At 41.8% G+C, this 25279-nt stretch overlaps 1 protein-coding gene and 1 non-coding gene across 2 annotated transcripts in view; one reads left to right on the top strand and one right to left on the bottom strand.

The window, feature by feature from the left end:
• Positions 1-25279, top strand: part of MEST (mesoderm specific transcript) — a 35929-nt gene that overhangs the window by 9108 nt on the left and 1542 nt on the right. Inside the window, exons 2-9 of the mRNA XM_063448305.1 lie at positions 16409-16563; positions 20849-20928; positions 21672-21749; positions 22342-22478; positions 22835-22893; positions 23888-23928; positions 24213-24283; positions 25036-25137. Of these exons, the coding sequence (XP_063304375.1) occupies positions 16410-16563; positions 20849-20928; positions 21672-21749; positions 22342-22478; positions 22835-22893; positions 23888-23928; positions 24213-24283; positions 25036-25137 (722 nt within the window). The 5' untranslated portion in view covers position 16409. The remainder of the gene's footprint in view (positions 1-16408; positions 16564-20848; positions 20929-21671; positions 21750-22341; positions 22479-22834; positions 22894-23887; positions 23929-24212; positions 24284-25035; positions 25138-25279) is intronic.
• LOC134603910 (small Cajal body-specific RNA 11) lies at positions 12427-12570 on the bottom strand. Its single transcript, XR_010090647.1, has one exon. It is a non-coding gene; the product is annotated as a small Cajal body-specific RNA 11 (non-coding RNA).

Here is a 25279-nt window from a genome sequence, read left to right as displayed (position 1 = left end):
TACTTAACAATGAAGCGTCGTCTCCAACAGAAACAAAACAAACACACTTCCAACGATCACACCCGTTTCCTTGGCAACAGCACCACGTGGTACAGTTACTAGGCGAAACGCACACAACAAAACATACAGGGAATTCCCGTACACACAGCTGTTACACCAGTCGCTAAATAACTATTACTATGCCTTTTGGCGAAACTATACAATCACCCACGTTATAATTCTCAATATCTGAATTACCCGTCTATAACACACCCCAGTAACATCGTCTTTACAAACAGTAGTTATAGTACGGTTAGCATTGGTTAGAGTACAATTTTAAAGTCACAGTTCAGTTAGTAGTGGTTATGGTGTTAAACATACAACATAAACGACAGTTATTAGTAGTTATTTACAGTATCAGTAGTTATTATACATGGTTATGGTACCGTACGCTATAATACAGTTACACACTATTCACACTCTCGCTAGACGGCAGAGCTCACGCTATCTAGCAAGATATACACTCTACTACAACAATCTTTAACACATTTACAATTTCCCAACTAATCTATTGGCCAGTACCTCGATGGACTACCTAAAACTATTTACATCCGTTTTGGTTAGCCACGCTGCCCAAGCACCACATATAGCGAACTAGAGGGCGGAATTTACAACAGAACCCTCTTAGTCTATATACTCTATCAATAGTCTAGTGGGTTCCAAATTTACACGCCTTCCCACTTAGCCAAGATAGGTTGAGATCTAGCGAACCGAATTTACACAGGCGCCGCTTAGTCTCCCGGTCCCTCCGACCTAGCGAACGAAATATACACCCTAGAACGCTAGTCTAGACAAGACACTGGTGTCTGGCTTGGGCTATTTACACAGGACCCAGCCTGACTCCAATACCAAAATTAAACGGGCTGACTACAGGGCGTTTAATTACGAGCGGTGCGCCTTCGCTCCTTCCGTCCACTGGAGGGGGCCAATTCCATACACATATAACCCCTTATGGGCCTACCGCACAATCGGTATCCAATACCCCTAGTGGGTCCACCGTCTAAAACAGTAGTTGTCTTACCTCCTCGTTCCTGAACCTGAGTTCACATTCATCGACGTGGACACCCCAGCACTTACTTCGTAGAGGCCGATGATCTCCTGGACAACAGACCAGTGGCGCCGAGACGAAAGGAGGTCCACGCAAAAGTTCAGGGGTGCAGCCGTAGAGAGCGTGGGCAAAGATAGACCGTCTCATGCCTCTGCTTCTCAGCTACCGTTGAACGATGAGCTTCCCGGCCAATGCACCAAATGATACCGGAGAAACTGACGGAAGCACAGAGAGATGGACACAGGTTTCTTCAGGAAGGAAGAGATCTTTTTTTCGATTCACCGACCGGGACTCAGAGGGACTAATGTCACCAAAAAACAGCAAAGTCTGAGCCCCGAACATACAGTGTAGGTGCCTTATATAGGCATATAACTCCTCCCACACGTACTATTATCCAATCAACAGAACAAAGACTAACTTCCTGTTTGACCACATGGCTTGCCCAGCACAATGGAGGAGGGGAATTCTATATCCTGTATTCCTGCACATGCTCCGTACACTACTGATTGTATCTTTGCCACGTGCAACCAACCGACCGATACATCAGTATATGCACGTACACATACCACGTGGCAATCTCGGCCTACTAAATTTATTTTTACCGAGATTCCACCACAGTATATTTTTGTCTCTCAATGTGATCAGAGTTTGTGCAGAACGTCTCCGCCTGTTCGTGTCTGGTATATGAGATCTTGATATACTCAGATATCTTTGAACTTGTCTTCCTGTATGGATTTATCTCTAATAGACTTCTTGCATTGGCAAGAAGATGTTTAAAGCCATTTTAGTTAATTAAAGGAAGTTGAATAATTTCCTCCATACTCTCTGTTCTAACCACTTCTCCCAATACTGAAACTCCCAAGGACTTTAGCTGAATTCCACCTTCTTAATGTGTTGTCTACCTCATTTAAAGGAACCCTCCACCTTCATAATAACTGAAGCTCATTTATATGTTCACTCCAAACACCATTACCATTTCAGTGATTTGAAGTGATGATGATGCATGGAGTCTGTGTGTGCAGCATTTCATGTTGGAAATGCCGCAAATAAAGAATTTAAAGCCCTTTGATGCTGGAGGTGTAAGTCCATCTCCAGCAGTATCACTAGCTAGGCTGGAAGGAAAGTTCTGGCCTGGCTAGTGGTAACTGTGGGCATATTTGACATCTATTGTGAGCATGCAGAGCTTGCTAACGACAGGTGACCAATTGCTGCATGACCTCTCTTCTATGCCCACAACCCATCTTCCATGAAGTCCCTGCCCCTGTAGTAAGGGATATTGATGACCGAGGAGAGAGTACATGGCCTTGTCATGGGATCACAGATATGATTATTTCTTTAAATTTAAATTATTTTGGGAGAGAGGACATGCCATTGTGAGGATATTTACGGGGTGATAAATATTAAAATTATATTTTCATAAAAATTATCAAAAAAATAAATTTAATTTTTATTAAATAAAAAATTTATATCTTGGCACTGTTTCCCCGATTAATTATTTAAAGCTGAGAATTACCCACTATTTTAATTCTCTTAGATACTAGTGGAAGTTTCACCAGAAGATTTTACTTCACACATTAATCACAAATTAATTATAAAAATATTTAGTGAATAATCAGTGAATATTTAGGTATAACAGAAGTATAAAATATGGCAGTGGTTTAACACAATATAGACAGCTAAAAGCAACAGTTATATGCAACAGTTGTCAACAAGATTTACGATGAGACACTTCACTTAGAAACCAAATTAACACAGAACACAGCATTTCACAGCTTTTCACAGCATAAAGCAATAAAAATTTTGGCTGACAGTCAAATCAGACTGAATTAACTCTTTCACCGCTAGCTACAATCCTCATAGGAAAGATATCCTATTATATTGCAATTTTACAACTACAATAATTCTCATACCAGATCATTCACCATTCCTATGTCCATCCATTTAGAATAATCCTAACCAGATTTTACTTTTTCAGAATTTTAACTTCCTTAATTAAGATTCACTATTTCTAAATTACGTAACCTAATATATCTGGATTATATATAAAATATAAATCTGAACTATTTCTAAATTACGTAACCTAATATATCTGGAAATAGAATTGCCTGGTATTCTATTTTTAAAGTTAAAAGTAATATAGAGTTCATTGGTCCAATGGAATTCCGAATTCTATATATTGTTAATGATGTTTGGAATCAACAGCTTTTATCCAAATATATTCTGCCTTTTAGTAAAATCAATTAATTTAATTAAATAAAACCAGCATAATAACCAGTTATGTTGTCGGAATTCTTACCAGGTGTGTAGATATCTCCCAGGAATTTTGATTGCAAGTATGATGTATAGAGAATTGTATGGAAATAGAAGAGTTCTGAAGTTGTGTTAGTTGGAAAAGTAGAAAGAGTTAGGTGTGTCCAGATTTGGCTTCTAATGTCAGTGTCCAAGAGAGTGTTTGAGAGTCTGAAAGTGGGAGCCTTGAGTCCAGTCCAAGAGTCAGAATGTGTAAGTCAATTCCAGAGGGTGTTTTAGAGTGTCCCCTCTTCCCTTTGTCCTTACCTTTTAAAGGGGAAAATTCTCTGCACGTCACTAGTCGATAGGAGCAATAGGGAACTGTGGGTGTGTCTTCCCTACAAACTATCATCTAGATTTTGGTCAGTAGAGGGCGCAATTACAACACCAAAATTTCTTGTCTGGGAGTCCATTTACCTTTTTTGCATAATGGATTAACTGAATTTCGTGATGCGTTTTACGTAATTTTCCTTATCTCTTATGGCTACTATACATCACAGAAGCTGTCATCTTCAAAGCGTTTTTCCCAGTCTGAGTGTCTGGCATATACCTTTAAATTTAGATTTCTGACATGTCTTAAACGCTTCTTCCCCTCTCCTTACAATGGAACTAGTAATATTCTGTAAATTTTTTTTTTTAGAAAGTAAAATGTATTGCTTAGTGTTATCTGTCATTTGGTGTCTGGTTTTCTTGTGTGAAACTGTAGTTAAGATTATAAATATATGTCTATTACACATATTCCACTAATGTTAGTAATAATATGACATTTCTTCATTGATATTATATCCATGAATATTCTATATTATTAACATAGTACTAATTATATATGATTAATATAATAATAGTAAATTATAAGTGGATATTGTGTGTGTATATTTGTGTGTGTGTGTATGTATGTGTGTGTGTGTGTGTGTGTGTATGTATATATTTGTGTACGGCACATTACGAGGACGTTAGGCCATGATAATAAAAGAAGCAGTATTAGTAATGGCAAGTCAGTTGAGGTGTGCCGAAACTGACGTGAGGTTAGGCCTGTAAAAGAGGGCAAAAATGATTAGAAGCGATTTCTGATAGTACAAATACGCCTATTTATATACAAACATTATTTAGACATATACGGAAAGTCATTCTTATATCATTTCTAGGTTTAGGAATGTACCTATTGTATGCAGGTGACGTCCAACTTCCCGTGTTTTAATGATGTGTGTCGGTATGTGGGTACCTGAGGCAGCTGAAGCTGCACCAATGTGAAAGGAGTGACCAGTGAATGCGTGTGGGCTATGTCCGAACCTGAGAAAATAGAATACGAATGAAATGCGTAAATTGTTTGGTTGTTAGGGCTTCCCTTGAAAGGCCAACAGTGAACTGGCAGGTTGGAAGTGAACTTGGACATCATCAGACTATCTAAAAGTGGTACGGGACACTATTTGGTAAAGGTAGGATATTATTATAATTCCTACCGGAGGACCTGTTAGGCTTGTTTTGGTATAGGAAAATGGATAAGACACAGTGGTGTTTACTATTGGAGGCAAAGCTTAAAATGGTTGCTATTCCAGAAAACTTTAGGTCTCAAAACGCGTAGAAAGCCAAGTAAGCTGCTGATTTTATAACAAGGTTTGTGGTGTATTCAAAAGGGGTTGTGTCGAGAATATGGTAGAAACTTTAAACAGTTACTGTCTCTTGGAAGTCTTTTAATGGGATTGTGTGCTGATAACCTGTGAACCCCCTTAATATGCTTTTAACTTTGTAAGACGTTGAAAAATGGAATTTAGTTGGGATGTTGGTTAACATGTAGTGTTGTATGCCTGTTGAGTAGAGTTTGATAGTGTTGTATGCTAATTTAAGGTAAATATGGCCAAAGAAGTGACTGCAACAACAGTTCCAACAGAAAACATTTATTATGTGCTAATCACGAACAACAACTTTAAACCATTTGTAAGTTATAGAGTAGCCTTACCTCGTGTTAGTCGACAGGCCTGCCTGAGCGAGAAATCTACTATGCTGTAAGAGAGAACTTATAACATAATTAGTTCTGGGACGCTGGGAGACGCCCTGGGTTGCGGGCTTGCTGTTGGGTGATACTTGAAAAATTCCCTAAACGGTGTTCGTATTGTATTCTCTCCGAGCCTGTCCTGAGAGGGGTGCTGGTAACTGACAGAAGATCTCCTAGTATAGAAGCATTAGAGATGCTAAGGAAGAGAAGCAGATGCTTGGTCAGTATAGTACCATATAGACCTGCAGCGACCCAGCTTACTAACGTAGTGCCTACTGGCGAAATTGTATTAGCTAGCTTATGTTGGTGACAGGTGACGCCCTGACTACTTGCCAAGTGGCTTTGAGAGGCTCTACCTATGATTTGGCTCGTGGGGCCTTTGTGCCACTGAGGTGGGTGGCGGGGTGTTGGCCTCTCGGTGACCGTAACAGAATGAAATATCGATTGGCCGTGACGGGTGAGGCCCTAACTATGACGTGATGCAAGGCTATAACTATGCGTTGGGCCGATTGGGCACGAACCTCCGAACGGAAGGGCTGACTGTATGCCTTGCGGGACCACTTTGACTAATAGGCGGAGAGGCCTACCGGACCATACCTAATTTGGCGAGAGTTTAAACTTACTTCTGATCCCACCCGGATTTTTTAGTTCCCGCACCTGCTGATTGTCCTGAGCAACGTATACTGTAGTTGAAAACGAACCTACATGACCCGTATATGTGCCTAATGTTACGAAGAATTGACTTGTCCTGATCACTAGAACTCTTACCTGCTGCATTTGTAATTAACCTAGAAGGAAGGAATATCTTATAACAGGAGAAAATAAACATAATTAATTGTCATCTTAAATATAAATGGCGTAGCTTAGTTAGCAATAATTAAAGCCCCAGACAGAAGCTGAGCATGGCATAACCACAGTTTATCATGTTTATATACACAAAACACACAATTGCTTTAAAGAAAAATACTTTAGTAAATAAAATTACCCTGTCCTAGTACAGGTTAAATATGTGTATGACCAAGGACAAAAAGAACAGGAAAAGAACACGATGAAGGAATATATCAGTGCTGTTTAGGCGGAATAAACTATTACTGCTATGACAGAGCGTAAACCAGCGTGGTACTACCTGATATGATACCACAAGAACATAACGATGAATGTTCACTTTAAAACAAACGACAGTTTGTATAAAATAACCGAGAAAACTGTATGAGAGTGTCTCCATTACCGGCTGCTGTAAGCATACAAATGGTTAACTATATGACTTTAAGTGGACGGACACTAGACGTTGAAAGAATGTAACTGCCGGTACTTCCTGTAACTAGTAACGTGCGCTGGGGTAACCCTATTAGGGCTTAGTCAGAAATGTTCATGAAAACGTAATAACACGCTATAAAGGCCAACGATAGACTGGCTGCCCGGCAAATGCTAAAATGGGAATACGGCAAGCTTCATTGGCACCCTAATCATTATGGCGTTAAGAAAAAGCGGGCTATAACTGAGCGCATAATGTAGTACAACAAATAAACTGAAACCTCTAATAAAGTTTAACCAGAGGGAAGAAAATCAACTTAAATTGACATCTAATATGAATACAGCCTAGTGTAATCAGGAACATGAGATGCAGGAGACAGAAGTGGGCGTAAAATAAACTTATTTAACAACCTTACATAAACCAAAACACCTCAGCAACGATTTAAGAAAAAATACACCAGGAATGTATGACCCCAATCGCTCTAAAACACCCTGATTAGGATTTTGCTGTTCGTATTAATTTAGACATAAATACAATGGAAGGCTGATTTTAAAGAGAGACACATAAGTATCGGAATAGAAAGCATAGAAATTAAGGCAAACTGACAACTAAACAGTCACAAATGGTACAGTTGCTGACGTCAGTTAACCGAAAGCCAGACCACATGAATCTGCAGTGGTACTTGACGACCGATTAACGTGAGTGTGATAGCATTAAATGAAAGTTTTAGACGAAGGTGTGAATGACGATAAGTACAGGGAAACGTGCGACAAGACAGAGTATAACTAATGGTGTAGCCGTACGATTGCTGGCTGTTTAGTCATACTCCCCAGGCAGATTAGTATATTTTAAACGGCGTATACAAACAACTGTACTAAGAAAAACACAGTAGATGACAATAGTACAAACCTTCTAGACGGCTAAATGAAGAATCTTTGACAATTATAAACTATAAGATAATATCAAAAGCATACAGCTGCTGTTGTATGAAAGTACATAAGCGTATGGAGAGCGTGTGTGCATGCTCTTATTACCATAACAAAAAAACAAACCAGGGGGATACATTTGCAAATAATTGCCATACCATAAAAGACTAAATATACCCAGAACCATAAGAATAGCATGAAACTTAACTTTTAATGTATACTGAGCGTGAATGGCCACGGAATGGCCCGTACGTAAGTAGAGGGGTTAAATTAACGAAACGTATGATCGGCTGAACGAGGCCGGTAGGTGGCAATAATGAAAGAGGACCTTTACCGCCGCGTACCCTGTGAGTACGTAGGGGGCTAATATGCTTGTAACACGTTGCCGGGGACCCCGGAGAGTCAAAAGGTTCCCCAGTTAATGGAACCCATGGCGTGTTTGCCGCCCCGACTGTCAACTCACGGTTTACTCGGGGAGATAGCCTTGTGGAGCCGCCGCCAACCACCCGGTGGTGATAAAGCCGAAGCAACCCGGCTATGCCTGAAATAATTGATAACCTAGGAGTTTATACTAATTGACCTGTGAGAGAAAAGACAACATAGAACCAACAAGCGTTTAAAATTCATAAATTGCTAGGTATAAAACGTTAGACATGAAAAGGATAACAGAATGTAATATTACTAATGTTACTACTATTATTATAATTATTATCATCCTCATCATCAACATCATCATGATTATCGTACTAAAGGAGTCTAATTTAACAGAGTATAACGTAGGAGAGGTTTAATTGACTGCCGGCAGGCGGGAAACAAAGTCAGGATAATACCGAGTTTGACCATAAAATAACCGACCATAACTAACCCCTTAAGGACCAAACTTCTGGAATAAAAGGGAAACATGACATGTCACACATGTCATGTGTCCCCAAGGGGTTAAAGAATTAAAGTACAGAATTTAACAATGACTTATCTATAACTGGCGTGCGAGTGGAACAAGTAGCAGGATGAAAAGATATGCTGTTTTTAAGTCATCTAAAAATTAAATACAGTTTTGCTGAAGTGTACCATCAGAAAAATTCATTGAGTGATATACTGACATTTAAATGAATTAAATTTAACACATTTGAACGCAGCCACAAGGTGGCGATATTCCGCCATACACACTGCCTGAACTACGGACGGACAGTAACACCAGCCTGCTTGCGGGAAAAGCAGTGCTAAGAATGACACAGACTAAGACAGCCTTGAACCACTATGTAGGAACGAATGTAAGTATAATGGTAATTATGATTGCAGCGTTTGGTCGGAACCGCGAAGCCGGTATGCGGCAAGAATGCCAGAGGACCTTACGCGCCGTGCCCTGTGTGATTACGTGTGGGGGGGTCCCTCTGAGTGTGGTCTAATGACATCAACACCCTATATCAGGTGTGCATAATTATTAGGCAACTTCCTTTCCTTTGGCAAAATGGGTCAAAAGAAGGACTTGACAGGCTCAGAAAAGTCAAATATAGTGAGATATCTTGCAGAGGGATGCAGCACTCTTAAAATTGCAAAGCTTCTGAAGCGTGATCATCGAACAATCAAGCGTTTCATTCAAAATAGTCAACAGGGTCGCAAGAAGCGTGTGGAAAAACCAAGGCGCAAAATAACTGCCCATGAACTGAGAAAAGTCAAGCGTGCAGCTGCCAAGATGCCACTTGCCACCAGTTTGGCCATATTTCAGAGCTGCAACATCACTGGAGTGCCCAAAAGCACAAGGTGTGCAATACTCAGAGACATGGCCAAGGTAAGAAAGGCTGAAAGACGACCACCACTGAACAAGACACACAAGCTGAAACGTCAAGACTGGGCCAAGAAATATCTCAAGACTGATTTTTCTAAGGTTTTATGGACTGATGAAATGACAGTGAGTCTTGATGGGCCAGATGGATGGGCCCGTGGCTGGATTGGTAAAGGGCAGAGAGCTCCAGTCCGACTCAGACGCCAGCAAGGTGGAGGTGGAGTACTGGTTTGGGCTGGTATCATCAAAGATGAGCTTGTGGGGCCTTTTCGGGTTGAGGATGGAGTCAAGCTCAACTCCCAGTCCTACTGCCAGTTTCTGGAAGACACCTTCTTCAAGCAGTGGTACAGGAAGAAGTCTGCATCCTTCAAGAAAAACATGATTTTCATGCAGAACAATGCTCCATCACACGCGTCCAAGTACTCCACAGCGTGGCTGGCAAGAAAGGGTATAAAAGAAGAAAATCTAATGACATGGCCTCCTTGTTCACCTGATCTGAACCCCATTGAGAACCTGTGGTCCATCATCAAATGTGAGATTTACAAGGAGGGAAAACAGTACACCTCTCTGAACAGTGTCTGGGAGGCTGTGGTTGCTTCTGCACGCAATGTTGATGGTGAACAGATCAAAACACTGACAGAATCCATGGATGGCAGGCTTTTGAGTGTCCTTGCAAAGAAAGGTGGCTATATTGGTCACTGATTTGTTTTTGTTTTGTTTTTGAATGTCAGAAATGTATATTTGTGAATGTTGAGATGTTATATTGGTTTCACTGGTAAAAATAAATAATTGAAATGGGTATATATTTGTTTTTTGTTAAGTTGCCTAATAATTATGCACAGTAATAGTCACCTGCACACACAGATATCCCCCTAAAATAGCTATAACTAAAAACAAACTAAAAACTACTTCCAAAAATATTCAGCTTTGATATTAATGAGTTTTTGGGGTTCATTGAGAACATGGTTTTTGTTCAATAATAAAATTAATCCTCAAAAATACAACTTGCCTAATAATTCTGCACTCCCTGTAGATCAGTTGTAGTGAAGGGAACATAAACGAATACGGGATCAGCGTGTTGTAACTGGCCCTCACCGTTAATATGTGTCGGGCCCGGTGTCAGTCGGAGAGGCATTTGATAATGTCGGGGTTGGAGGGTACCGGTCAATTGTCGGGTTAGTATGGGGCTTCGTTGAGGGATGTCAGTTATGGGTTCCGGTTGAGGGGTAGTAAGACGAGGGGAAGGGGACGCTTTATCTTTACTGAAGGGAAGGTCAGTAAGTAAAATATTCCGGGCCGGGCTGGGAGGAGCCTGACCAGGAACTAGAAATAACGTCAAATCTGGGTAGGTGGAGTTAATAGGGGTAGGTACCGGAAGGGGAGGGTTTAAAACAAGAGGGCTAGGCTCTGAGCTAGAGGAGGGGGTAGGTGGGGACAAAGGGGCAAGGGTAGTAGTGTTTCCAACAGCACCTCCTCTTCCTGTAGAGGAGGAGTAAGGGGGCGGCATGGGGATTTCTGACTCAGGAGGTGTGTCCAAAATGGGCGTAATCACGGCCTTAGTGGACAACCAAGTTCTAGCCACCATGAGACGACATTGCTCCTCGTGGCATACCCGGATCCATTTTGGCAAGTCATTTACGGCCTGCTTCCAACAATCAATATACGGAAACTGGCTGTAAAATTCAGGCCTACCTGATACAGCCACGTGTACGCGCTGCACCAGATTAGGATCCAAACTGTAGTTAAGATTATAAATATATGTCTATTACACATATTCCACTAATGTTAGTAATAATATGACATTTCTTCATTGATATTATATCCATGAATATTCTATATTATTAACATAGTACTAATTATATATGATTAATATAATAATAGTAAATTATAAGTGGATATTGTGTGTGTATATTTGTGTGTGTGTGTATGTGTGTGTGTGTGTGTGTGTGTGTATGTATATATATATATATATATATATAATATGGGTTGTAGCATTCAACTCCCCCTTCTGCAAACATCATGCCTTATCTCTACCATTGTTTACATAAGTCGCATTTCTCAGCTCAGATGTGAATGAATAGAGTTACAGAGAAAGAGGGGGAAAAAACACATTTTGATGTCTGTCTGTACATTCTGTTAAATAAATGGAGTCACCTCTGTCCTGAGGGTGACTTACAGTATACACTTTTAATTTCTGTCTTAACACAAAATGTATGCCCATATAGATATACTGACACCATTAAGGGTTACTATAACCAAAAACAATGTTTTATTAAAACACTGTTTGGTTGGCGCAACACTTTTTAGGTTGTTATGGAGACACAGGTCTTTGTCCGTCTTACTTTTTTGAAACATCCCTGCTCCCTTAAAGCGGCACTGTCATGCCGAACTTACCTTTCCTCAATCTCTTCCTCTTCTCCCCCTCTCTCAGGATCTGTTATTCTTTTCTTCCTGTCTTCTTTAGTTTTCTTTAAAATCATAAGACAAAGTAGGGACTCTGTCTTATGGAGGATTCCTCCGCTTGACCAGCTCTGACCAGCGGAGGAGCAAAGTGTGCTTCATTTCCGCTGGTCAGAGCAATTTTCCCATGATCCCTAGCTTTCCTCCCAGTTCCCACAATGCTTCCTGTCAGTATTGCCGAACGTCCTGTCACTTAGACAGAACGCCGGCAAAACTGCCGAATTGCATCCTAACAGAATGAGCACTGTTTCTCCATTGGTGTTAGGATGCAATTCGGTACTTTGTTCGGATCGGAATTTCATTCTGATGAATGAAACCCCGATCCTATTCATTGCTGTGGCTGCATCTTGCAGCCGCTTAGTAGATAACTCCCTAATTCCCACGGTATCAGGGAGCTATCTACTAAAAGGCTGAAAGACCTAAACTGGTCTTTCAGCCAACTTTACTAATACTAAGTAAAAATGAATAGTAAATAATATGCCCCTACTCGCTATACCGCGAGTAGGGGCATGTCTAGTAAGCAGTGAGCAGCCTGTGGCTGCTCACTGTAAAAAAAAAAAATAAAAAAAAATATTGCCCCCCACCCCTAAACGACGGGTGGGGGCTGTAAAGTAAAATAAGGGAGGGAGACCTATTGTCCCCCCCCCCCCCGGCCCCCACCCCTGAGCGGTGGGTGGGGGCCATAAAGATAATGAGGGGGGGGGCCTACTGTCCTCCCCCCCCGGCCCCCACCCCTGAGCGGTGGGTGGGGGCCATAATGGTAATAAGAGGGGGGGACCCGACGAAAAAGAAAAAACCCGAGCGCACATAAAAATAATCCATCTTCACCCATGGAGGGCTCCGCGCAGACTGAGCTCCGCAGGGCGGGGCAAGGCTTATAAAGCCTTGCCCCGCCCTGCAATTAGCCTAAGAACACTCTGATTGGTGGGTTTAAGCCAATCAGAGTGCTCTTTGTAATTTTACAAGCGTGGGAAAGTTCTTTGGAATTTTCCCACGCTTGTAAAATGACACAGAGCACTGTGATTGGATGGATTTCAAGCCATCCAATCACAGTGCTCTGTGTCATTTTACAAGCGTGGGAAAGTTCTTTGGAATTTTCCCACGCTTGTAAAATGACACAGAGCACTGTGATTGGATGGCTTGAAATCCATCCAATCACAGTGCTCTGTGTCATTTTACAAGCGTGGGAAAGTTCTTTGGAATTTTCCCACGCTTGTAAAATGACACAGAGCACTGTGATTGGATGGCTTGAAATCCATCCAATCACAGTGCTCTGTGTCATTTTACAAGCGTGGGAAAGTTCTTTGGAAATTTCCCACGCTTGTAAAATGACACAGAGCACTGTGATTGGATGGCTTGAAATCCATCCAATCACAGTGCTCTGTGTCATTTTACAAGCGTGGGAAAATTCCAAAGAACTTTCCCACGCTTGTAAAATGACACAGAGCACTGTGATTGGATGGCTTGAAATCCATCCAATCACAGTGCTCTGTGTCATTTTACAAGCGTGGGAAAATTCCAAAGAACTTTCCCACGCTTGTAAAATTACAAAGAGCACTCTGATTGGCTTAAACCCACCAATCAGAGTGTTCTTAGGCTAATTGCAGGGCGGGGCAAGGCTTTATAAGCCTTGCCCCGCCCTGCGGAGCTCAGTCTGCGCGGAGCCCTCCATGGGTGAAGATGGATTATTTTTATGTGCGCTCGGGTTTTTTCTTTTTCGTCGGGTTTTTTTTTTTATGCGCTCGGGTTTTTTATTTTATTTTTAGTTCGACGGCTTTTGATGGTTTTTTATTTGGCCTTTTTTGGGGCTGAAAAATGAAGATTTTAGAAAAAAGAAGACGTCGAATGGTAAGTTTAATTTTACTTTACAGGTTAGCAATTTTATTCCCCCCTCACTATTTTTTAGGGTGAGGGGGGTAGGTAGGGGCATTTTTTATTTGGGTGGGTGACTAGGGGCTTGGGCACCCCTAGTCACCTTGATGGGGGGGGGGGGGAATTTACTTAGTGCCCCCACCCGCCGCCCAGGGGTGGGGGCGGGGGGAGGACAGTAGGTCCCCCCCCATTATCGTTATGGCCCCCACCCGCCGCCCAGGGGTGGGGGCCGGGGGGGAGGACAGTAGGTCCCCCCCCCTTTTACCATTAGGGCCCCCCCCGCCGCCCAGGGGTGGGGGCCGGGGGGGAGGACAGTAGGTCCCCCCCCATTTTACCATTAGGGCCCCCACCCGCCGCCCAGGGGTGGGGGGCGGGGGCTGGAGGACAGTAGGTCCCCCCCCCCTTTTACCATTAGGGCCCCCACCCGCCGCCCAGGGGTGGGGGCCGGGGGCTGGAGGACAGTAGGTCCCCCCCACCTTATTACTATTATGGCCCCCACCCGCCGCCCAGGGGTGGGGGCCGGGGGGGGGAGGACAGTAGGTCCCCCCCCCCTTATTACTATTATGGCCCCCACCCGTCGCCTAGGGGTGGGGGCCTGAGGGGAGGACAGTAGGTCCCCCCTCATTCCCATTATGGCCCCCACCCGCCGTCCAGGGGTGGGGGCCGAGGGCTGGAGGACAGTAGGTCCCCCCCCTTATTACTATTATGGCCCCCACCCGCCGCCCAGGGGTGGGGGCCGGGGGGGGAGGACAGTAGGTCCCCCCCCCTTATTACTATTATGGCCCCCACCCGCCGCCCAGGGGTGGGGGCCGGGTGGGGGAGGACAGTAGGTCTCCCCCCCCCCTTATTACTATTATGGCCCCCACCCGCCGCCCAGGGGTGGGGGCCTGAGGGGAGGACAGTAGGTCCCCCCTCATTCCCATTATGGCCCCCACCCGCCGTCCAGGGGTGGGGGCCGGCGGGGGAGGACAGTAGGTCCCCCGTCCCCCCCTTATTACCCTTTTTTTTTTTTTACAGTGAGCAGCCACAGGCTGCTCACTGTTTAGTGGACATGCCCCTACTCGCGGTATAGCGAGTAGGGGCATTGGGGAGATTTTAATCTAATCTCCCTTGTGCTATTATGGGGGTCATATTGACCCCCATAGAGTGAGGAGGGGACCTGGGGGGCTTATGAAGTGGTGGGGAGCACTGCTCCCTGCCGCTTCTGTCTTTACATATTGCAAGGAGGGAGCTGCACGCCGGTAGCTCCCTCCTTGTAATAAACCGAACAAACACACGAACACTGATACACAGTGTTAGTTTGTTCGTCTGATTTTTTCTATTCATTCATTCGTCTGTCTGATGAATGAATGAATAGGTGAAATTCCCGTTCGCATGTCCAGATGTTTCACTGGGCATGTGCGGGAATCTCAGGGCTATCTAGTGTGGGTAGATGACGTGTCCCACAGGGACTTCATCTACCCACACAAAGATGGCGGCGCCCTGAATATAGATCGGGGCAGAAAATAAAGAATAAAAAATAGGTAATGTGGGGGGCATAGGGGCATTTGGGGGTGACTAGGGGGTCGATTGGATGTAGTTGAGGCGGGAGGGGGGTTAAAAAAAAAAAACGGAATTCGGCATGACAGTGCCGCTTTAATTTCTTTCTCTAAGCCTCCACAATATGAGGAATGTGTTGCTGGATGGCTGGTGATAGGCTGAGAGCATTAATGGATGCTCTTATCCTATTGCTTGCTGCCCATTGAGAGAGAGAGAGAGAGAGAGAGAGGTATTTTTCTTAATAGGAGGCCCATGATGTGGGGGTGGGTGCATTCCTTGGACCTTCTATCTACCTCTATCCATTTTCTTAGTTTAAAGTCTCCTTGAACATTCTTACCATTCTCTCCTCAAGTGCAGCAGCCCTCTTACCATTCAGGTGCAATCCATCATGGATGAAGTTAGTTTCCTTTTGCCTTTGGCACATGTAGTATTTATAAAATAATTTAAAAAATAAACTAGTATTTAAAAAATAACTCCAACAAGAGTTCTTCTTGTTTCACATGGTTTCTAATTCCATGAACCATTTAATCTTCCTCTAACTTTGGCATTGGTACCAATATGGGCCATTACATCTTAAGCCAGTCCCGACAATCTATCCATATTGAACCTGAGCATCTTGGAGACGGCAATCGATTTTACTGGGGTGATCAAAGTGGCAGATTACCCAGTGTGCTTTCTTAATAATAGCCTCCTTGCACCAAAACATGCTTAGTCTCTCCTCCACTCTGGATCCCACCCACACTGTTCACTCTGCTGTTAGAAGTGAGAACCCCCAAATGATGATATATTTACCTCACATGACACAGGCCAAGCCATTGAATTTCCCTAAAATACCACAAATGATTTGCACAGTATTAATTGATCATTTGTTGTTAAGTGGGTTATTAGTTTAAGCCGGAGGAGTCGGATTAAATGTTAATTCCTTAACTTTGCAGAATTAAGCTCTAGTAATTTAAAGTTTTCCCCTTCTAAATGTGTTCTGCAGCTAATGTGTTTGTGTGTCTTCACATACTTGAACTCGTTAAATAATGTATGTGTAATTAATTATTTCCAAGTGCTAAATAAAATATAAATCCCTAATCTTTTATCACTACCAGAGGGCTTAATTGTTCCGAGGTTAAGGTTTGACGCATTGACAATGTTACACAGATTCTGTTCTATCCTAATTAGGTACACGGTATTTGATTATTTTCCTATTTTGTAGGATGAAGGAGTGGTGGATTCAGGTTGGACTTTTGACTGTTCCTCTTGTCGCTGTCTATCTGCACATTCCTCCTCCAAACCTCTCTCCAGCCCTCTACACATGGAGGTCATCAGGAGCATTTTTCACTTTTCAAGAGCAGCGAATATTTTACAAAGGTGAGATTCCAATAATACTGTGCACTGCTATTTAGTCTTCTAGCGTAATTAAAGATTGAAAATAAATCTATACAGAAAATGTCACTAGAAATGAATTGTTCTGTCTAACTTCACTAGTAATCTATAAACATGATCTACCAGGTTGTTCTGAGATTGAAATAATCCTGTATTTCAAATCCCCTTAAATGATTTTGCTACTGGTGATACTTGCAGGAAAATATGGTAATTTATTATTGTGGAGATGGCAATACTTGAACTGCCTCACTATTTATTTAAAAATAACATAAACTTGCTAAGAAAAAAAAAAATATAAGGGCATGAGAAAACATAGTTTATAGTTTTGCTTGAATCCATTAATTCTATTTTTTTTTTGGTGTGCACAAGTTAACAAATCATCCTGCAGTGTCACAGTAACAAGTGCAGGGATATGCAATATTCACAATAAAACATGTTACATGAGGTATTGAACTTTTAAAACTATTGCTTTGTTCCATTTCGATGAGTCGGCACATTTTTATGTTAAGGTTTAAGTACATTTAAGACAACTGCACACATTTTTAGTGAAGTAGCTATGGCTCAGATTAAACATGCAGGTCCTATGTATATAGTTATACGGGTTACGCGGTCAGTATGAGTTATTCAGTTACTCAGATATGTGCGGTTATATGAAAACATAGGTATAATATATGCTTGAGACATGAGTATAGAGAAGGAGAGATAAACATAGAAATTGCCAGGCAGGCAGGCTTGTCATCATTCGGTTAGCAGGTGACAGGTTATCTGGGAGCATGACTGATGCGCGTAGTAAGACAGTATACAATTATTGAAAGATTATTATGAGAGTGCTAAATAGATAAAAACGATCAAGCAGTGAATATTACTTTAGGGTTCTATGTTAGTAAGTCTCGGATTAGGAGGCTGCAGTATGGTCTAGACAGCGTCCATTGTAGCAGAGGCTCTGGGCATGGACCTCTGTGAATTCCATTTCAGCCTATACCCAGCGTAGGGAAGGGTGTTAGGGATGCTTGGAAGTGCATAGCAAGGTGCAGCGTTGTGGGTTCCAGTGGCTGTCTCGTCCGCCCGTTGCTGTGGAGGCCTGTGTTTATGTTGCAGGTAAATGGTGTCCCTCTCTGGGGCTCTCCGTGACGTTGACTGGGTTCGGTGTTGTGAGGGAAGCTTGCCTGTCGTTGGTTGCGGTTCTCGGCTTCATGCAGGGTCTGGGGGAGTTTTTAGGCCCCTTTGAGCTGGCATCGCTGCGTGGCGCATTCTTGTCTGTTTGTGCGCAAGCGGGAGAGGTCTCCATCATCGGCGCCATCTTTTAGATCTTGTTGGGCGGGGGCCAGCGCGGCTGTGGCTGCGGCAGGTGCGTGCGGGTTGTTCGCTGGGCGAGTGTACCTTTGCGTTGTTCTGCCGCTCTCTGCTGGCCATCGAATATAGCATCAAGCTTTGTCAGAGTGTGGTGCCTTACTGTGTGGCAGTTGCGGTCACACATGGCGCCTGCCATTGTATAGGCCCGTGTAGCAAGGGGCTGTCTATGAGGCTCCGCTGTCTGTGCTAGTCGGAGCCCTGTTGCCTGGAGGAGTTGGACCGGGATCACCCCCACCGGACAGGAGGGGGAGAGCGGGTAGTCAGTGGCTCGGTGCCTCCGGCGTAGGGGCGAGGCATGCAGCCATCTGCCCCCCAGCTCCGTCCACCACAAGCCGCAGCCTGCCACATTGGGTTCGCGATTGCAGGAAGCACTCGAGTCTGGTATCGGGTGATTCACCAGGGTGCCCCCAGCTTGGGTAGCGTACCCCGGTAACATTTTAGGCATTAGATCTGTGAGTATTTCCCTATAAACAGCCTGTGTAGTGGGAGCTCCTCCACCATGCGACTGTTCAGCATGCATCAGGCCCAGCACCCCCCCATTAATTCTTAGTATTTATACAGAATAGATTCACAGATCTGGGCTTGCTAGAAATCTATAAAAAAACATTTTATGCATTCAACAGAATAGACTTCTGCACACATTTAAAATGAGTTTTATAAACAGCTAACTGTAGCTGCTAGCGGTTGAGGAAGGGTAGAGGGGAGAAGCGAAATGCATCCATCTTTGCATTGCTTTTCTGTTTTGTCCCTCTGATTTAGGCCTCAACTTTATATTGACATAATATATTGAAAAATATGTTCATATATTTCAATATTTTTAAAGCTTATCCAAAAATATTAAATCAGGTCAGTAGTCAGTAGTTGCATGTAATGTGCCTGTGACTTATCTGTCAATTTTGTACGATTTTATCTAATAAAGAAGGCTGTTCTTATTTACAGACTTCATATGCCTCTTCAATGAAATGCAAGGACATTGCAAATTATGTTTGACGCTTCAACGGCAGCTAATGAGCCATAGCTATGCCATCAAATTCCCACTGTTGAAGTACTTTCTGTCACCACCTTAACCATTATCAATTAGGTGGAAAAGGTCCCTGAAATTTTGGTAGACACTCAAGTTATTTTGATGGCATTACTGAATTGGAGTTAGACACTTTACCAGGAATTTAGCTATTTTCCTTTCTCAGTTTCCGTGTTTCTGGCATTGGGCAGCCAATCAATATTTCATCTCTAGTCCTGTTGATCTCACCCAAGTGTACCTTTTCATCTTTGAACAATGTCTGTCTTGATTACCACACAATGTACCTCTCCGTTCCCATTCTGTGGACTTCTCCAGTGCTGAATTAGTTGCTTAATGGGTCCAGATATATAAATTACTGTAGACCTACTTATAAAATTGCAATTTACTTTTACAATTTCATGTGCTTAAATGAGAATGTGGGGGGTGGGGCTAGCCAAGGAACAGAGCGGTCGCAAAAAACTGAGCTCTGCGCTGTACAGAGTGTAGAACTGCTTATTTTGATGGAAAGTGTGTACTTTGTATGGCTGGGTCGCCTTGCACATACCTGCACTCGATGGTTCTAAACACTTAACGCCACATCCGCAATAGACTTGAGTACTAAAGTTCTCACCCTACTCCCTCCCCCCACACACTCACGAAGGCAAAACCACCACCATGTTCACTTTGTTACCTTGGAGGGAGGTGCATCCTCAATTGGGCATCTCTGGTAAAGCTGAGGCATTACCTGTGGAATTCAGCCTAAGCCCATAGGGGATTACTGTTTAGTCTTGCACATTTTTAGTAGATTTGTGGAGACTTACCTCTATCTACAACTAAACTTTGTAGCAATATAAAACTCAACCCTAGTGCATATTTGAACTGAACATTTTAAATCTATAAAATCTGTATCTTCACAAACAGACTGAGGCACAGATAAATCCACTAGGAAAGCAGTGGGTCACTTCCTGTCCTATATAGTGCATAGGGTATGTATCCATCCAATATTTGGCCCTTACTGAAGGCTCCAGCAACAATCTATGCAGCTGTCATTTCGTATCCAGTTCTGCACTACAGTTCAAAGTGCTATGTGTCTCCATGCAGACCATGTCAAGTCACTGCATTCCAAGTGCTGATGGCAGGATGCATGTGGATGCACAATGTTACTGCTTTAAACTGCCATAAGTATAGTCCAGGGAGATGATGTGGCTATCGTGATTCCTCCCTTTCTAAATTCTATAGGTATGTAAATTAGTGTTCTGGTGCAGCAGACGATTACAAAAATAAATAAAAAATATTAGGCATGTTGGGCAAATTGTAATGTCTGGGTCTGGAGCGTTAGTAGCCTCTACATTTATTAGGCTGTGTGCTTTGCTCTGTCAGCATACCAAATATCTCTCTCCATCTTCACTTTGTATGTTACTGTAGTTCACCATGACAAATACTTCTCTCAATATTCACCCTGTTTGCCCCTTTGATCATCACATCACATTTTTTATCTCCATTGCCATTCTTCATACTTATCTTGATCTCCTCTCCCATTCTTTCCAGCACTTTTATGTTTCTCTCCAATCACTGGTGCATTGTCTCTCACTATGAACCACACTGTATCTCTCGTGCATCCTCGTTATTTCTCTCTCCATTATCCAAACAGTGTCCCTTTCCATCCCAACCCAGAATGTGTTTCTATGTCCCTCATTTTACAGCATCTCAGTCTTCAATCCCACCAACTGGTCTCCATAGTATCACGCTTCACCACACCACCAAAGTATCGCTCTTCTCCACCATTTTCCCAGCAGTACTGATCTTCACCAGTGGTTAGCACCATTGATTTGTATTCCCCCCGATGTATTTATTGTTCATATCTACATTAGAAACTGTACAGCTAAAGTGTCTGTCCTTTTATCTTATGTTGATCAGATTCACTGGGGACCGTTGGCAACTCTGATGTGTTGGTTCTTTTGCATGGTTTTCCAACATCCAGTTATGACTGGTATAAGGTGAGAATTGCATGTCTTGTTTTTATATTTGGTTTTATTTCACAGACATTTAGAAACTCTGTATGTGAAGTATAAGAACCAATAGAGAACAGTGGCTCTTGGGGAGCAGCAATAAAGCATATTTTGCCATGCATCCTGATGGCTCTTAAGAGAGGGTACTCTTTATATAGAAAAGACAGGGACGGCAAGAAAGGGGGAGGGGTGGCCCTGTATGTGATAACATAAAATCTAGCCTAATAAAAGTTAGTGAGGCGAACATAGAGTCCGTTTGGGTTACGTTAGAATTTGGAGATCACACAGTAACTTGTGTAGGTGTAATTTACAGGCCCCCTAGACAAATAGAAGAGTTAGATAATCTATTAGTTGCGGAAATAGCTAAAATGACAATGAAGGGGGAAGTTATCATCATGGGTGACTTTAATCTTCCTGATGTGAACTGGAAAACCCAAATAGCTGCTTGTGCCAGGAGCACACATATTCTAAATATATTGAATTGTTTAGAAGATTGATTGATGCTCTTATTCATGTTTATATGTTTTTGTTAAGTAAGTGTTTTTCTAAATAAAGTGAAATTAATACTGTAATATATTTTTCCATTTTGACTTCTATTGAATTCTCCATTTAAATCAAGTAAAGGCAAACTTTAAACACCAAATAACTTGAAGTTCAATATTACATTTTGACAGCATTTTTTTTGGAATGCTACTAGTCACCAAATGTGAACATTTATTCTCTTGCTACAGGTGTGGGAAGGTCTAACTCAGCGATTTCACAGAGTTATTGCTGTAGATTTTATCGGTTTTGGTTTCAGTGATAAACCGGTAGGTGTTAACATATTGTATGCCTATAACATTGCTGCTAGATTCTGGAAAGCAACAGAATTATTTTAATATACTATAGGTAGCAAGCACTGTGGATCCACTATATGACTCTGTTCCCTGTTCTAAGTTCAGACTGCTTTGACATTGACGAGAGCACAGAGATTGTCTTCTCCTTTACACATTAACACTTCTACATTCTGAATGCCAATTTCTTCCATCCTAGACAACATTGATTGGCTGAGAGAGCGGGGGGCAGCTTAGCCTAGTATTCTCAACCAGTCAGTATTATTCAGATTGGATGAAATTGCTAATGCATATATGTTAATTTACCATTATCAATATAGCGGAGAGTGTGGTGGTTCATTGACTGGAAGAGCCCTAGTTTATGTCAGGCACTCCTAAACTGTTTAATATTGATGGTGCGGATGACGCAAAAACAGTGTAGGCAACATACCATGATGGTTATGTTGCTTAACCATTAGAAATGCATTCCCTTAAAAAAAATATCCAGTTTTACATGTACTAACAGTAATGGAGGCTTTGTTGACTCTTTCAAACATGTGCAGCTGAGTATTCACATATTTATTTTCAGAGACTCCACCGATACTCCATTTTCGAACAGGCTTCCATAGTAGAAGCACTTATTAGTCACCTTGGCCTGAGCGATCAGAAACTGAACCTCTTGTCTCATGATTATGGGGATACTGTTGCCCAGGAACTGCTTTACAGGTCAGACTAATACCAAATGGCATTTTCAAGCATCTATTACATTGCATAATATAATGAAAGTTATTACCTTTTGAAATTAAAGAAACAGAGTGTTGTATGGCTATATGATAAAATTAAACTGAGTATATTTTGTAGATATCTTTTATACAAATTTTTTTTATACAAAATTCTCAGTTTAAAAGGCAACTAGAAAAGCTCTGCCGTTGTAGTTTAGACTGTAGTTTTCCATGCAAATTGGTAAAAATCTGAAATAACATGCAGTTTGCCATATATTTCATAGTGAGAACAGGTCCTAGTGACTTAGGTCTTAAGCTCCACACAAAGAACATGTGTTTTTCTATTTCATTTTCTATTAGGTATGACCATGGAAGAAAGGGGCACATTAATATAGGAAGCCTGTGTTTGTCCAATGGAGGTAAGTGGTTGATTCCAACTGGTGGTATCTCTATATTGTTAATTAAACCTCACCTGCTTTACAGAGACACTCTAAGCACCATAACTACTACAACATTGCTAATAGCTGATGGTTGCCTTTTCCTGGTTGTTAATCAAACTGTCTCGCCTCTCTGCAGCCAAATGATTACATGATTACTAAATGTAATTCTGTCAAACTAGGATATCGATAGTGGACTTTGAGCTTTGCGGGTTCTCCTAGCACTCTCAGCCTATCATTGCCATTCAGATTGATAGAGTGTGCAGTATAAATGCAGACATTTATAGCATCAGAGTGAACCAGGTATTCAGCCTATTGTTGTATGCTTTGAAACTAGACTGTTATTTTCTTTCCTTTGCATTGTATATGTGTGAAATCCTTTTATATGCACATTGAGGAATATAGTCCCAATGTTTCATCTTATTATATCCTAAGGAAGTGTGAAGAGGGAATATCTACGTCCATGAATCACAGACCTATACACACACTCACATATGTACATACACACGACTACAGACCCACACCCACATACAAACACAATCAATCACAGACACACACACACACGTACATTGACATACCTATACAAACAATCACATTTTTACACACACACAGTCTATGGAAGTGTGAAGAGGGAATATGAACGTGCATTAAAGAGGCCTAGATAACCATGGAATACTAAAGAATGGTGTAGAATGGGTAATATGTTGCAGGAACATTATGTGTTTGCATACTTTTCAGAGAAAATCCAGATGTATTCTTATGTAAGAGATTGTTCCATTGATCTCTCATCCTTACGGGAGCAGTGACCTATGGTGACTAACTTGCAGTTGGATTTGTTGGTCCGCTTCAGTGATTAAAGCCAACCTCTCTGCAGATCAATGCTTTCCTTGCTCCATGTATTTCTCATTTGCCCAGAAGGTAGTTATTTAAACATTTGGAATTGTAAATTTGCAAAAACTATTTTCTTTCATTGCAGGTATTATCCCAGAAGTGCATTATCCCAGGATTGTCCAAAAGGTCAGCTCAGTAATTTAATGTTAATTGTAAAAAAACTAAAGTGGGGTAACAGAAGAGCATGCTTGTGTACATTTACACACGCGTTTCTTCCATTTCCTTTCCCTTCTTCAACTGATCTAGAAAATTGGCATAAATCACTCTCAGGATCATAATCCAAATATTTGTAGTTGCTCTTGTTATCTATCTATCTATCTCTGTTGTCAATGTAAATGATAGAGAAATATATTTTATAAACAAAATTGTTGCTGTCTTTGTGTTACAATGTTTGCTTTTCACTTCAACAGCTGTTAAAGGATTCTGGTATCTTTTCCCCAATTCTTACAAGGCTGATGAATTTCTATATGTTTAGCAGAGGGTAAGCCTAATTAACAACACTGTAATTTTTGTTTCAATAAATGTGTATTGACATAGAAAGAACATGTTGAAAAGTATTGAAAGAGATCCAAAGTCAGTCAGATAAATGAAACAGCCCCCACTCAAACAAAATTCTTAAAAAATTACACCCAAATGACAAATGGAAGAATTCAGTTTCAGTACAGGTAGATAGGAGATGCATATATGCTGCATCAGTTGGGGGGTAGAGCCTAGAGTATATTTAAGTGGAAGACCAGTGCAAAAAACAAGAGAACATCATATGAGGGCATGTAATGGGTCAGAGAAGGGGAGGAAGGAATCCTCATTACCTCCTTCCCTTCCCCAAGGATGAGGACTGCCAGAGCCATGGAGTAAGATGTAATCAGGAATAGGTCCTCAACTAAAAATAATTTTGGTGAATCTGATATCCAATTACTACTTATCTATCTAAATCATGCTGTCTCTCCCCTTTCCCATTATATGAAAATTCCTATTATGTTAACCTCTTCTTGTATGTAATGGAATGTTTCTGCATTAGTAAAGTCAGATCAGAGAACAGCATTCCTATCCACAACAAATCTATATTATGCGTTAAACTTCAGGATTATTCAGGAGAGACAGCATATGGTATTATTAGAACATGATCTCATTGTATATGTAGGATGGTAGTTGTTTCTTTCTAATGATATTCTGTGTAAGCTAGTATACTGCCCTTCTCCCATCTATGAATGATGTAATGTTTTCTGTTCACAGCATCAGTGAGGTGTTTGGCCCCCATACACAGCCATCCGAAACAGAATTCTGGGACATGTGGACTGCTCTGAGGAACAATGAAGGGAATTTGGTGGTGGACAGGTATGGAGGGTAGGGCAACCCCCTTTACTAACAGAATACTACAGCTGAACATAGCTTAGTGATTACTGAGGAGGTATAAATACAATTACATAATATATTGAAAAATTAATGTGTTTAAAATATATTTCACCCCCATAACTAT

Source organism: Pelobates fuscus, chromosome 3 (assembly GCF_036172605.1).
Source record: "Pelobates fuscus isolate aPelFus1 chromosome 3, aPelFus1.pri, whole genome shotgun sequence".
Taxonomy (NCBI): domain Eukaryota; kingdom Metazoa; phylum Chordata; class Amphibia; order Anura; family Pelobatidae; genus Pelobates; species Pelobates fuscus.
Note: the sequence above shows the minus strand (reverse complement) of the source record. Positions and strands in the feature narration are given on the sequence as shown.